The 14,812-nt window shown below is 44.9% G+C and overlaps 1 protein-coding gene across 1 annotated transcript in view; it reads right to left on the reverse strand.

Annotated features, from left to right (window-relative positions):
* Positions 1 to 14,812, reverse strand: part of DHX8 (DEAH-box helicase 8) — a 276,052-nt gene that overhangs the window by 29,679 nt on the left and 231,561 nt on the right. The window contains exons 16-18 of the mRNA XM_078645297.1: positions 8,443 to 8,624; positions 6,080 to 6,220; positions 903 to 1,058 (exon numbers count right to left, since the gene is read on the reverse strand). Of these exons, the coding sequence (XP_078501423.1) occupies positions 903 to 1,058; positions 6,080 to 6,220; positions 8,443 to 8,624 (479 nt within the window). The remainder of the gene's footprint in view (positions 1 to 902; positions 1,059 to 6,079; positions 6,221 to 8,442; positions 8,625 to 14,812) is intronic.

Here is a 14,812-nt window from a genome sequence, read left to right on the forward strand (position 1 = left end):
TCACAAATAAGCAAGAAACTGGAGTTTTTTCTATCATTTTCTATCATCTTCTATAAAACAATCAAGGTTGTGCATTAGCGCTATCATTTGAATATTTACCACACATATGCCTTTTTCATTCATTCTTTTACCACAAAATACGTGGTAAAGGCATGCGTTCTAAAGGCATGCATGGTAAAGGCATTAGCGTTGTTAAGGCATATGCGTGGTAACAGTTACGCGTGGTTACGACCACATTGTAATGGCTGTTTCCCATTTTCTATGCATCTATTTAAATAATTACAAAGGATCAGCTGTCAAATGTTTTTAAATATGTACTGCTTGAAAGCATAAGCACTCAGCCATAGTTCAGAGGAACCACCCGAAGCACCCAATCAGAGTTCTTTAAATCACAGATCTGTGGTCTCTCTAACATGTGAAGAAATTCACACTTGCAAATGTGACACCTCACTACAAATTTTAAAACAAACATCAGTGGGTCTTGCAAGTCGAGTCATAACCTTACAAGTGACCTGCAATTATAGTCACAAGCTAGTTAATTGTAAGCATTTCACATCTTGTTACAACAAAAAATAACAGCTCAAAGAATTACTTCCTAGCCATTTTTGTCATATAAATAGCACCGATTCAGATGGTTAGGAAAATAGACTTGATTTTTGCTACAGTGGCAAAACAATAATAATCTCATAGGAATGGTGCAAATTCTAATATAGTAACTGCTCTCAAGCCAAAAGTTATTGACAATAGATACTATTTAGAGTAGAATCGTCACCAGAATTAATAGTTCTGATTCATACATATCACAAAATCAACATGTGCAAGAGTGAAACGAAACACTACTTTAGTGTAAAGCATTCGACATGCGTCGGACCTCATTCACGTAATACAGTGGCAGCACTCACTTTCAGAGAAAGCACTGTACTAGCTAAGTTGGTTCTTTGTATTTCAGGCACGTTGGTTGTTAACATTTCATCTCTGTAAGCTCTCTCTGTGTAAAGTCGATAGGTCTTTCCAGGTCCCGTTCTTCCAGCTCTTCCTGCACGCTGCTTTGCCTGGGCCTAACAGAAGAAAGACCATTGTCACAAGTAAAAATACCAAAAGCTCAGAATTAGCAGACATCTCTATCCTGGCATGAGGTAGAATTCGCTCTTTGGCTAGACTGGAATTTAATTTTATTTTGTGAAACAAGTAGTCACCTTACTGAAATTATGAAAACTATGCAAGCAAACTTACAGGTAAGGAAAAGTAACTTGTATTACTCCATCATGAGAAACTTTTGGGTACGAGGATCTTATAGAAACACAGAATGAGACCAAGAAAGAGACAAAGACAAGCAGGCACTTTTCTCCTAAGAACATAACCAATTCTAAAGTACCAAAGGAAAACTGTTCACATTCTCTTGCTGCACAAAATATCAAAGAAAGCGAGCAGATAGACAGCACAACTTCACAGTGAGCAAACCCAGTCCTACCAATATAAACTCAAGCAGGCTGATCTACTGTCAAGCATGCACTGCTGTATCAGTTTAAGTACAGTGCATTGCGAGTTTTAGATTGCTTACTCGGTTTCTATGCACCAGACGTCGATAAAGGCAGATGGGTTGTTTGTGAATTAAAGAGATCTACTTGGTGGAGATGGATAAAGTTAACTTTATGGTAACAGTATTACTCTAAGCCCATATGCTCTCTCCCATTATCTACCTGTGGGTATCCTTGCCAGGTTATAGCAAATGGCAATTAATTTCACAGTGCTTTTTTTTTTTAACAAAATGTATGCATTGTTAGGACTTGCACAGCACATCTTCATCCCTATGTGTTTGCCTGCGTTCGGCAATTTAAGTCTGATTTCTGACAAATGGGAGATGAATCAGGGAAAGGATGTTAGCAGTGAGACAAAGCGCGGCCGGCATGACTAGCGGGTGGGGCGGAAGAGGTTTGCGCAGGGGTCGGGTAGGGTTGGGAGGCGGGGGGATTAAATAATATAAAAAAATAAACTTACCTTTCCAGGTGCCGCAATGTTGCGGCTCCTGGCCGGGTCCCATTTTCCTGCTCTCCTGCTGAACAGGAAGCAGGCAGCCTCCCTTCCACATAGCCAATCATGATGCTGTAAAGGCAGCATTGTGATTGGTGGGGACGGCGCCCAGTCGGACGCCTATGGGGAGAATATTTTCTCCATGTAGGCTGCTAAATGGAGAAAAAGGCAGAAAGCACATGACCGGTTGGGGCCGTCCAAACATTCAGGGCCCGCAACACTGGGCAAGCCACTCCTCCCCGACCCACCCACCCACCTGCCCCCAACCAGGCATGTCCTTTTGCTTTCTCGCAGTGCGAGAAGCTGAAACATGAAATAGTAGTTTTACCATTTTATGTTTCTGCTTCTCGCACTGCGAGAAAGCAGTGGGGCAACATTTCTCCGCCCTAATGGAGGAGCGGCCCCCGAAAAGGTCTACGGAATAAGAGTAACAGTGTCACCATTAATGTAACTCTATCGTAGTCTTAAAATGTCAACACTTTTGCAAGAATTCAAATTTTATTTTTCTAGAAGGAACACAAACAGCATTTTCTGAATGAAGGACGGATGAGTGCAGAGAATTACTAAATCACAATGGAAGATTGTGAAGAGTTCAGAGACACAAAGGGATTAACTGTCACTTATGCACTTGGCGACTGTTGTCGTCACGAAGACCATCTTCCAGTATAGAAGGAAAAATTACTTACCTGTAATCCTAGTTCTCTGTCATAGGCCTCCCCTCTGAAATAAAACCATAGATTTTAGCCTTTTCAACAACAGAAATGCCTATGAGGCAACGCCTTCAAGTGTTATTTTTTTTGCTTTAAAAGGCAAATTCCATTATGCAAATTTTAAGTACTAAAGGTTTTTACGAATAAACAATTATTGCGAAACCCTTTTAAAAACATAACTAGGGGAAGAGCGAAGATGACTGGAGAGAAGAACATTTCTGCTGCTTCCTCCTCTCGGCCGAGAAATTACGTGCAAATGGAGCAATGGCTGCACCATGCCGGCCACGGGGTCTCACTATAGCGGCATGAAGAGTGCACTGGCCCAAAAAAGAACAGACTGATTTGGATGCTGGCAAACTTGAGGGTCCCAGCAACACTAGATCTCTGCAATCTGATGAAGATGGCGGCGACCAGGATTTGTGAGCAGTGGCAATAACCCTGTGAGGCTGAGCTTGGCAATCCTTTCTGCAAGGCTGCAGGACTGCACCTTTATAACCTTAAGTCGGCACTGTTTGGGGAGGTGTTGCTGCGACGGCGCTTCACTGCAGGGTCAGGTGGAGTAGACTAATGACAAAGAGCACAGGAGAGGAGAGCTTGTTGCAGCTGATCCTGTCTGCCGCCACGGTGAAGGTAAACGTAGCAGACAAACTGTCGGGAGTGAGCGGGTGCAGTAGCAGGGATGTTAGCAGCACCGCACCGCAGAGACGCAGAAGTGCAACGACCAATACAGCATGGCTGGAGGATCAGGCCCGGACTGGTGCTGCCGGGCAATGCCCCGGTAGGCTGGAAGGAATGGGGCCCGGTTTTGTCACAGAGGGCAGATTTTATTTTTAGCAAAATCGGCCCCCAGTAACAGCCTCAGAAGGCCACGGTGACAGTCCCTGTAGTGCACTCTGACCTCTGTATTTGGTATGTGCGGTGAGCGTAATTGCCAACCACCTTATTGTGGCAGTGCATGCAACACCAGAAGCCATTCAGAAGCGCCATCATTGGTTCAACTCGTGCATCGCACTCTAAACTCTCACGGTCATTGCCAATGACAGAGAGAGTTTAGGGCATGATGAGCGAGTCGGACCAATCATCTGCGTTCCCTTTCCAAGTTCGCCTGTCTGCAGCATAGTACACAGCGCCCCCCCCCGCCCTCTTAGTCAGTTAGAGAGTCACACGCACCGGAGAAATAAGCGGCAGACAGCACAGCATTAGTCTGTGTAGGCCTGAGGCCTCCAGACGTTTAGGTAAGTGTCACTTCTACTGCTTTACATAAGAATTAAAAAAAGGCGTCTCTCTGCTCTAGATAGAGCAATCTGGGAGTAGAAATAGAAGATGGCATTACCAATGGTGAGAGTGCTTAGGGAGGTGAATATGTCCTGGACTAGCACTTTGTGGCGAGCACTGGGTCACTGATCCAAATCTCGACGTGAAATGAGTGCACTCAAGTTTTTTATTGTAAGATCCTTCCTCCAATATTCCCCAGAAGGTGCTCCTAGAAGTGACAGAAGGAACTGTAACAGTGGGAAAGTCATCTCCATGTCACTCAGATCTTCCAGATGAACAAGTTTCTTCGCTTCAGTGAATATCTTTCTGGTGGGTACTCCATACAGCTGCAGGTTTCTTACTTTTAGAATATTCCAAGAACCAAACTGCATCCAGGGAACTCTTCAGTCACATTGCCTTGTCCCTGGTTGAATTCACCCCAAGGGCTTTGTAGGCTTACCTGGCTTACTCCAGAGCACCCCGCCAAGAGGTGATCATCCCCCTGAGGGTCTTTTGCGTGATCTATGTAGAAACTTAGTCCTTTTAAAGTCAAGCTTCTCCTCCTCTTTAGAAGGATGAGACTGCCCAAAAAGAAGTAGGAAGGGTAATGGATTGTCTGATGTGGACCTGCACTAGCATCCACTTAATTGACGGACTAAAGGCCTTTAAAGCTAGATGGATCACTCAAGGCTTCAAATTATTTATGTGAAACTGGCTCTGTGCTGGGGATCCCAGACTTTTGATATCCACCTCTCTCGGGTACCTCGCCACAGTAGCCTCCAGAGGAGCATTTGTCACAATGATCAAATCAGATTTCTGCTCATTAGTCACAACTGAAGATCCTGAGAAGTCTCTAGCGAGACCTGAATAGTTGGTGAGGCTATCCTGAGGCTGTTCCCATTGGAATCTGTGGTTCGACCGCAAGGCTGCATATGCCAGTTGGCATTCAGGTTAAAAAGCCGTCATGAGGCTAAGGGCCCCAGAAGCATGCTCACTGAGACCCATCAAGGTCTGACCCCAAAGACACTGGGGCGGTGTCCAGGATAGCATCCATAAAGGGAATCCTCTGTGTGGGGCTCTGGTAGAACTTCGACTAGTTGATGGCTGTCAAAAATATCAGGTGTTTCACCCTTATCCTGAGGTGGTCCATGACAGGCTCTGGCAAACCTGCCTTGAGCAGTCAGTCCTCAAGGTACGGGAATAGATGCATCACAGATCTCCTAAAATGGGCAGCAACCACTACCAACACTTTCAAGAACACACAAGTGGCCAACAAAAGGCTGTGGGAGAGCAAGACAAACTTGAAGTGTTCTGACCCTCAGATAGACATTCAATGGAAAGAGGTCGAGTATAGGCTTGAGGCTCCAGTCCTCCTCCAGTACGTGAAAATAGCTCGAGTTACACCCCTTTCCTCACTCAGAGAGCTCCACCCACTCAAAGGCACCCTATGGGGTAGAGTCCCACTTGGCTTTCTTGCACTTGTGGTGCATTTTTTACTTCAAAGTCTTTCAGTAGTTCGAACGGGAGTAAGCCCTTGTGTTGAACACTCTAGAGATGGGGTGTACAACTTCCAGACGAACAAGAAATCCGGTGCACTTCTTCAGAAATATCTACCTCAAAATATCTTTTTAACTGATACGGAGGCAATAAGGGTGCAATTATGGTTTCACACTAGGCATCTGAATGTTGAATAATTGTTTTGTTACTAAGTTATGATAATGTGAAATTTGTATACATTATTTGTCTCATGAAGTTAGATCAATCGATTACTTCTTCTTGGGGTGGACTAAATGAATATCATAAATATATGTGAATATGAAAACTACGCAATGGTAAGGTGGTGTACTTTCATTTTGCATCTCACTCTGTATTCTTGATGTAATCTGAGTAAATGGAAATAAAACTCCAAAGACTTAGACTTGGGTATAACACCTCAATTTTCCATACTGTTAAGCATCTCAACTTCTTGCCCCTGAAGAAAACAGACAAAAACCTATTAAATGTCATCACTGGATTTCTCACATGTAAGGTACTCATCTCTAAATTGATTTTAAGATGTGTGCAAAGCTAAAAAATGTCAGTACCTGCGATATAGGTGTCACAACAAGCTGGTCGATCCCAGTTTTTGAGTTGTATACTTTTTGCTTCACAAAGCCAGGGTCCACAACATAATAAATTCCATCGATGGTCAGAGAGGTCTCAGCAATGTTTGTTGCAATGACAACCTGCAAGAAAAGTGTTTTTTTATTTACTGTCCTTTAAAATGCATTCCAAGGTCTTAGAAAACAGTAAAATATTACTCTACCACCAATTAATCACTTTACATATATTAAGAAAACAGCATAAAGGATAGGAATTCCGCACACAAAGATTATAGATACACTCAGAATCAGTTGAACAAAAGTTTTCATTGACGATCTGAAGACATTTAAGTCGGTATAATCTTGTTTTCTTTTGAAAATTATTCTTTATTGAAAAAGACGAATACATCAAGCTGATAAAATCCAAGATTCAAAATCCATTAGCCGACGCGTTTCGTCCCAACAGGGAAGTCCTCAAGGCTCTAATATCAGTTCAGAGTGTACATTCACATTCAAAGTTAGTATGTCAACAATTAGTTCTTACATAAGAGTAACATGTCTGTATAGTCACCCTTTATCACCCCTGTTTCAAATTCATTCTCCTTTGGGTATCAGTGCAGCACTACACTGAACTAATGTCACAAGAACTAATTGTTGACATACTAACTTTGATTGTGAATGTACACCCTGAACTGATATTAGGGCCTTAAAGAAGTCCCTAATGGGACGAAACGCGTCGGCTTATGGATTTTGTATCTTGGATCTTGTCAGCTTGATGTACTCGTCTTTTTTAATAAAGAATACGTTTCAAAAGAAAACAAGATTATACTGACTTGAAAAATTTCTTTAGATCGTCAATAACAACTTTTGTTCAACTGATTCTGTGTGTATCTATAATCTTTGTGTGGGGAATTCCTTTCCTTTATGCTGTTTTAACTTTGGGTTTCCCAAATAGGGAGTGGAGAGGGGTGTACTCCCTGGTTATCCTGCATCAACATTACTTGCCTGAATGTCTGTTGACAGGTGCGGTCTCTGTGTTTTTGCCTCAGCCCTCAGTTCACCTTTTTTCATATATTAAGAAAAGGATGATGCACAATATGCTTTTATTATTCTTTGCCTACCTCCACTGAAAGATTCAGAAAGCGAGGGGGGGAATTTAGAAATAGAACTGGCGGTATCACCTGAACCTCTAATTGCAGCAAGGCTATTGCATCTTGGCTATTACATCACAGCTATTTTCCTGCCCTGATAACCCTCCATAGCAACCAATCTGCATCTACCTTCAGAAACACGTTTGAAGAATAAAATACAATTTAAAAAACAGTCAATAAAATTAAAAATTCATCTACAAATGTTCAAAAAAATTGGTTAGGAATAATCTAGGATTTTTTTATTTTAGCTTTTTTTTATGTAGGGCAGACTTAGTTCTCGAAAATAGCAACATGTATTGCAGACAAAATATTTATTGTTCCAGGAAATTTCAATTGTGTGGTCCTGTGCATAGGATAGTATGGTGTACAGAGTCCAGTTGAGATAGGATTACAAAAATAAGAGGAGCATGGCAAGAGCAGTTAGGTTGTGCACACTGTACATGTTTTCATATTTAAGATCAACATATGTACACTATAAGGAAGACACAGGGAAATGGAAGATTACTGGAACTGCTCGAAATTAAAAGACTGATGGTGACGTGTGAAAGACAGGATTTGAATCAAGTCTTTCTTGATCAAGGTTAGAAACGAAGCCCCCTAGAGCACATCACACCTCATCCCAGACATTCCTTAGCTGCTGAAACCTTGACACGTAAGCTTCTACCCAGGACACGCTACAGAAACTGACTCCATCACGTTCATGGACAAAGTTTTAAGTTGTACTAGATAAGCCAAACTGGTCTAAGTCACACTTGACCCCTTTGCCATCTTTGACATGATGCATCACAGCCTCTTCAATAAAAGTCAAGATTTGTGGACCGAAATAAAAGGCATTTGAGCACAAATGCCTAATTGATGTGGTTAAAGATAATAAACTCACTCCAGTACTAACACATTAATGACAAAAACAACCTGTCCAAAGGAATCTTCTTTGTACATGAGTAACTTAATTCTACCCCAGCACTATCATCAGAACACAAACTTATACAGGCACTTGGTAGCACAGAGCATTGGGTGTTCTACATGTAGTCTGTCAGTTGCAATACACCTGAAGATCTGTAAAAGCTCCCATTGCAAGCAGCTACACCATTAGATACTGCAGTACATCCTAGAGCCTCTCATACTCTAACAGCTGAATGACTAGCAATACTAACAGAACGGTCAGTGCCCAAAAATAGGTTGTGATCTGAAAGACATTTAATTTGCTTCACCTACCTTTCTACTGCCAGGAGGAGCAGGATCAAAAATTCTAGTCTGCATTTCACTGGGCAAAGCAGAATACACAGGCAGGATGATTAACTCAGGCACATCTGGCCCAAGGGACTTCATTCTTTCATACAAGATCTCGCAAGCAGTGTCGATTTCCTCTTGACCAGTCAAGAAGACAAGTATGTCACCTGATCAAATAGAAAATTGAATTTTAAACACAGATTACATGTTTAAAGGCAAAATATTTGCATAGTGAAAATACAAGGACAATTATATCAATGTGTTTTTAGAAACAAGTTAAAATGACTGCATGATTCTAAATGACTACTGATTGCACTAAAAAATAATGAAAGACTTGGAATAAAGCATGTAAGTAAAACATGAGCCAGAGTCAAACATTTTTGGATTTCTTCAGCTTTGTTTACTATCTGTAGTTACTGCTAGGAGTAAAAAGTGTTATATTAAAGAATGATGGTAATGAAAATAATTCCGACATCAATTGTCCCATTAAATGTTTAAACAAACCGGCCTCCTAGAGAAATCGTTTGTTCATTCAACAGGCTTTATTAGGTCATAACAATGATCATAAAACACATATTTAAAAGTACATTTTAACATCATATAGTTTTTCAGGATCAGAATTATGAAAGGACATCACCCATCACTTAGCACTAAACACAGCATAAAAATACAAATTATAAAGTAAGAGGTTATGGCATAACATTGAGAATATGCAGACCCAAATAACATGTTATAGCTATATAGTTTCGATTTTGAAAGTTAGAATTTAGTAACCAGGAAATTATTTATGTTCAAATAAAAAAAAGAAATAAAAACTATTTATCAAATGGCATAAAATTGCTTCATAGGCACCAATAAAGGCGAACATTCTTTTACATGCAGTTAACAATCTCATCAAGGATTAAATTAAATGTTCTTATAAAGCGTACCTCCTCCTCAATTTTATTACAGACGTAAGAAGCGTGCTCTCAGGCTGCTATATAAAGTGCAAAAAAGCATAAAGTGCAATGTTGTTTGTGGCGAGGAATTATTACATAGGCAGCCTGGAAGAGATTTAAACCAAGAGCCAGAATTGGGGAAAGCAACTTAATAGTGAATTGAATGTAACCTGATCCTCTTAGGGTAAAACCTATGTTCTGGTTTTCCACCCACATTAGATACTGCTCTATCCCAGGCATTGTGGAACTTGGCAAAGAGTTAAGAAATGAGGTTAAATGACTTGATCTTGCAATTCTGATCTCGTTGGTGAGCATGAGGAATTTTTCTTTAACTATAGCCTAAGTTTGGGGCCCAAGACTATCTGGAGAGTCGAAAAAGTTGATCAGGTCCATGTCATTAAAGGTTTTCCTAACATATGCTAGCCAAGGGATAGAGCTGGTTCTGTATATGGTATTACCACTACATGATTATACCGTGCACAGAGTACAGGGGTTCCCCAAAAGTGCACACGGCTCAATGTATAACCCAAGGTGCTCTATTAGTGGTAGTGTGGGATAGCAGCCTTAGGCCTAACCCAAAGGAGCGTAAGACATTTATTGCACAACAGTGATCGATAACTAACACATGACTAAAAGAGGAGGTCCAGACCAATTTCTGAAAATTATACTTTGTATTTTATTTTAAGACAAAGATCGTCACAATAAGGTAAGTATGTTTTTAATAAAAAAGTTTTTTACTTTGAAAAATCGACACTTAGAAACTTTTTAGCACAGTTCAATGTTATCTTATGAAGAGAATAATATTGTGGTTAAACAGGTAAGTAATGTGTCATGTCTTTTAGGATAGTCCCATCATGTATACATAGCTTTACATACATTATTCCATCCACACAACTATAACAATTCCAAACAGGTGACCTTTTATCTAATAGCTTGCTCTTGTCTCTTCGAAACCAGGCTCTTAGTCTTCTATAAGAATCCCTGCAACTGACGTACATAAACATGTCCCCAGGCACGGCAGATTTGTTCTGTTAAGGGTTACCACTTTTTTTCATCCTTGGCCAACAGCCAGCTATGCATGATCACACTTGATAAGAAAAGCACTGATTGTTTTCAAAACATTTATGATTGTTTTAAAAAAATCTATGATTGTTTTAAAAACATATAGATTCTAGAAAAAACCCTGAAATGACCACTTTAGTATAAAAGACTCTCACTCCCCCCTACAAATTAGAGGAGAATTCCTTTCAAGCTGAGTCGGGGGTCCTGCATGCTGAATCTTCGACACGCAGCAGTCTGACATCCCTTGAGGGTTGTCATCCTAGACGCAGAGATGGGGACCTTCATTCCCAACCATCAGGTGAGGGGTCTGGTTCATCCCTAGGGGTTTCTTGGTCACAGATACACATTGCTATACCCACATCCACCTTAAGCAAGGTACATTTTAGGCAAATGACTTAGGGCGCGCATTTTAGAAATATATGCAAGTGTTATTGTTTTTATCTGAGCTGCTTATGTTCATCTTATTAGCGCTATGGTAGAAATGTATCTACTATTTACTATATTGGCACCAGCAATCTCTTTCGTATGCTTCTGACTCCTAATTGTCTTAGCAGATATGTTTTACACGAGACTGTTGCTGGACCAATAAATTAATATTGAAACGTCCTAATCGCCATCCTGTGTATTATCTGAGAGAAAGCAATCACAAGTGTCCCTGAGGAATAAGGGTTGTCATGTTCTTTGGTTGCCAGAGACTACCTACACCACTGTAGAATACAGGGGGGGCATGGGGGTGGGAGTGGCACTGTAGAGCTAGCTGGTCTAACGGCTGACATTTCCTGTGGGGGTGTCCGAGAGCGGTTGAGACACCTATCCCTCAGTTTAGTTCATCCAAAACGCGCAGGTCCTGGGGGACCACTAGGAACTACATGGCGCCGCCAACGTTTGTTTGGTTCTTATATTAACAGTTAAATCGGAGTAGTTCAGTCATGCTTCCTCAGAAAACCCTAATCACACTTTTCAGAGACGTCTGTAGTGGGGAGGGGAATCCGCCTAAGCTGAGCAGAAATTCTCTGTGGATTGGCTGAAGGTTTAGCAAGCTTGTAAGGATAAAACATTCCTCACATTGCGCAACATCCTACCTCTTATCTTTAAAAAAAAAAAAAAAATGACTGTCCCCACGAGTAGCCCGGGGAAGACTAACATGCAGACGCTCTTAAAATTACAGAAAATTGCAGACATGCAGTGTTGGAATTGGGGGTTGCCCAAGTCTCAAAGGGGGTAGCATGGCATTAAGCGGGCAGGCCAAACTTGGAGGACATGTGAAGCACTCACGCAGTACCCTCAGTCAACACACCAGGCACACCACAAAAGAGGCAGGACACCAATTTGAGTTGGAAAAAGATACGTCATTTAGTAGGGTTTCCAACCTGCAAGTCAAAATGCATTAACAGTGTCATCATAACACGGCGCCAACTGGCACCAGAGCCAAGTATTTCAGAGGGGGAATTATTTACATAGGAACAAAAAGGGTTTGAGTCCATAGTCCATAGCTGTAAGGAAAAAAAGGATGGTTAATTAAACATTAGACCTGGGGCCAATCTGGCGGGGCCAACTCAGGCTCTCATCCTTAGGGGGTTGGCTGAAAAATGTAAGTTACAACATTATGCATAAATACACCTCATGCATTATAACGCCAATCCCCACCCCTGTAAGGGAAAAACAGAGCATCACAGCACATTTAATATTAGACAGGAGCACCTATCATGAATCAACATGGCTGGCTCATCAATCTGGTACATAAACAAGGGCCTGGAATAACATCAGGCCAACCCATTGAACAACCTAGGCGGAACATACATCGCCCAGCATAGATATCAGGTAGGGGCCCTACTTCTGGACCAGGAGCACCTGTACGAAAACAGCAAGGCTTCCTCTACCATAAACCCTGGAGAATCAACATCAGGGTGTACACAACAGCCCACCCTTATTACTTCTAGACTCCCTTAGACATTTCCTGGCCCAGACTTCCTCTCTAACTGGGGACCCCAGGACAACCCATAAGGTAGGTACCTAAATTTGCAATGAGGGGGAATAAGACTCTCTCTACCCCAGAATATGCAATAAGGGCAGTTTGTGTCAGGAAAGTTAGGGCAGTTCAACAAATCTGGAGCCCAAGTCACAGGTGCCTTCCGCAAAACGGGGCGCCTGTCAAGGCGACACGGTCCCAGGGGCGGGCACCGGCAATGTACCCCGTTGCCCCCCCTTCCACCAACTTAAGACAAGCCCCACTCACCGGGCTCAGTAGGTCCTGCGGGGCGTCCTTTGGGGTCTCCTCTGCAGGGGGGAACCAGGCACCGACAATGTGCCTCGAGTCGCAGGATTCCCCGGTGATCTGCGCCGGTCACTTGGGCCCACAAGGCCTCACTCAGGCCTTAGCGCCGCAATCGGGGCTCCCTCTTCACTATGGGGGCCCCGTTACACAACTCCTGCTGCCTTCTGGCCTCCTCTAGGCTCCGCCCCTTTCCTAGGGACCAGGCCTCCTTTCCAGGGGGGGGGCAGGCACCGACAATGTGCCTCGAGGCCCCTCCCTCCCTGTGGCATCACTCGGGCCCCCCCTCTCCTCTCGGGGGCTCGAGGGGGGGTTCACTGCATCTCGGGGCAGCCACACTCGCCTCACCCGGGGTTTCAGCACTGCCTCAAGAAGGCCTCCGGGGAGACACGCGGTGTCTAGGCACTTGTGGGGGAGAAGCCTGCCTGGCTTTCCCCCCTCCTTACACGGCTTCCGCCGTTCACTCGGGGCTCCCTCGTCCTCCTGGGAGCCCCACCGGCACTCTGCTCCGGCCGCCTCAGGTCGAGAGGCGGGGCTGGCACCGACAGTGTGCCCCGGCCCCGCCTACTTCACCGGCCCCTCGCGTGGGGCACAGACCGGCGGGGTAGGCTCCCGCTCCGGTCACTCAATCCTCGGGGCTCCCCCCTCGTCCACGGGGGCCCCGCTCCAGCGCTTCACCCGGGTCCCCCTCCTACCTCACGGGGACCCGGGGCTGGGATTCCGCTTCTCCTGGCCTTCCCGGCCGTCCGCCAATCCCTGCGCGGCCTTCAGAGGTCACGGCCGCGCAGGCCAATCCGTGCGCGGCGGGGGCGGGCCGATGATGCAGCCTGGCCCCCCCGTCACGTGATGCGGGAGTCGGCGGCCTCAGGGCCGAGCGCGGCCCTTCCCTCACTTCGGCGGCCCTCTCATGGTACCGGGGGCCGCCGCGACGATGCCAAACACGGCGGGGGTCTCCCTGGCGACACCGGGCTGCGGCGGTGACGACGGCACCAGTAAGGGGTAGGCTCCCTTCTTAATTAATTAATTATATGGCGGAAAGCGCCAAAACGAGGGTTGGCTCCTCCAACGCTATTTCTCCTCACAGCGCCAGGCCACGGCAGTGACTTTTGGCGGCAATAAAGGGGTAGGCTCCCTTAGCGCTATGTAGCGGCGAGAGCGCGCCTCCTCAACCGGCGCTATTCACAGGATTCCACCGTCTCCTCACGCAGAGCGCTCCACAACGAGGGGTAAGCTCCCTTAGCGCTATTCAGTCAACAACTTCCTCAGGCCACACAACAGGCACAGCGCTATCTCTGGAAGGGGGGCGCTTTTCTCGGAGGACAGCTCACCCTCAGCCCACACAGTCCTCAGGGCCAACAGCACTTCGGGGGCCACACCAATCCCTTGGGGGCACAATCCTCCCCAGGCAGCAACAGTCTTTAGACACCCAGCGCTTAGGGGGCGATACTACAGTTTACGCCAGTGAGCTGTCCACAGCCCTTCACCATAGGCACCTCACAGCCCAGCGCTTCCAAAGGGCCTCACACCACCTCAGCCAGCAACAGTTCCTTTGGGGGCACAATCTTCCCCAGGGTGCTTCAGAGGGGCAGACAGTCCCGCAGCAATTCCTCAGGGGCACACTCCTCACCTCCTGGGCGCTTCTTCACACAGCGCTGGCGTGGTACCCGGTCAAATAGCGTCAGTGACCTGGGTAGGGGCCCTCCCTTGTCAGGGGCCCATGGGGACAGCAGAGGGGGGGGTTTATAGGGGTGCAGGGCCCAGCTCACAGGCCCATGTGGCGGTAGCACCTCACAGCAGGTCCCCTCTCTTCTTTGTCCCAGCGCTGACTGACTCTCTGGTGACACTTCACCCTATTTATACCCTCCTCCCAGGCAGTGCCAGGACCTTCTAGAATGTTGGCACATCTAGCCTAAACTGGTTCTAGGGGAGGGGGTGAGCACCCTGGGTGCCAGGCTTTCCCTCCAAAACTAGGGGTAGCTGGGTAATATTATCTAGACCGCTGACCTATGTCAGTCCAGTGGCAAAACCCATGGCCATGGCATCCATTTTAAAAGCAATACATTTCAGTCAGGTGCAGTTTTAA

Source organism: Lissotriton helveticus, chromosome 5_1, assembly GCF_964261635.1.
Source record: "Lissotriton helveticus chromosome 5_1, aLisHel1.1, whole genome shotgun sequence".
Classification (NCBI taxonomy): Eukaryota; Metazoa; Chordata; class Amphibia; order Caudata; family Salamandridae; genus Lissotriton; species Lissotriton helveticus.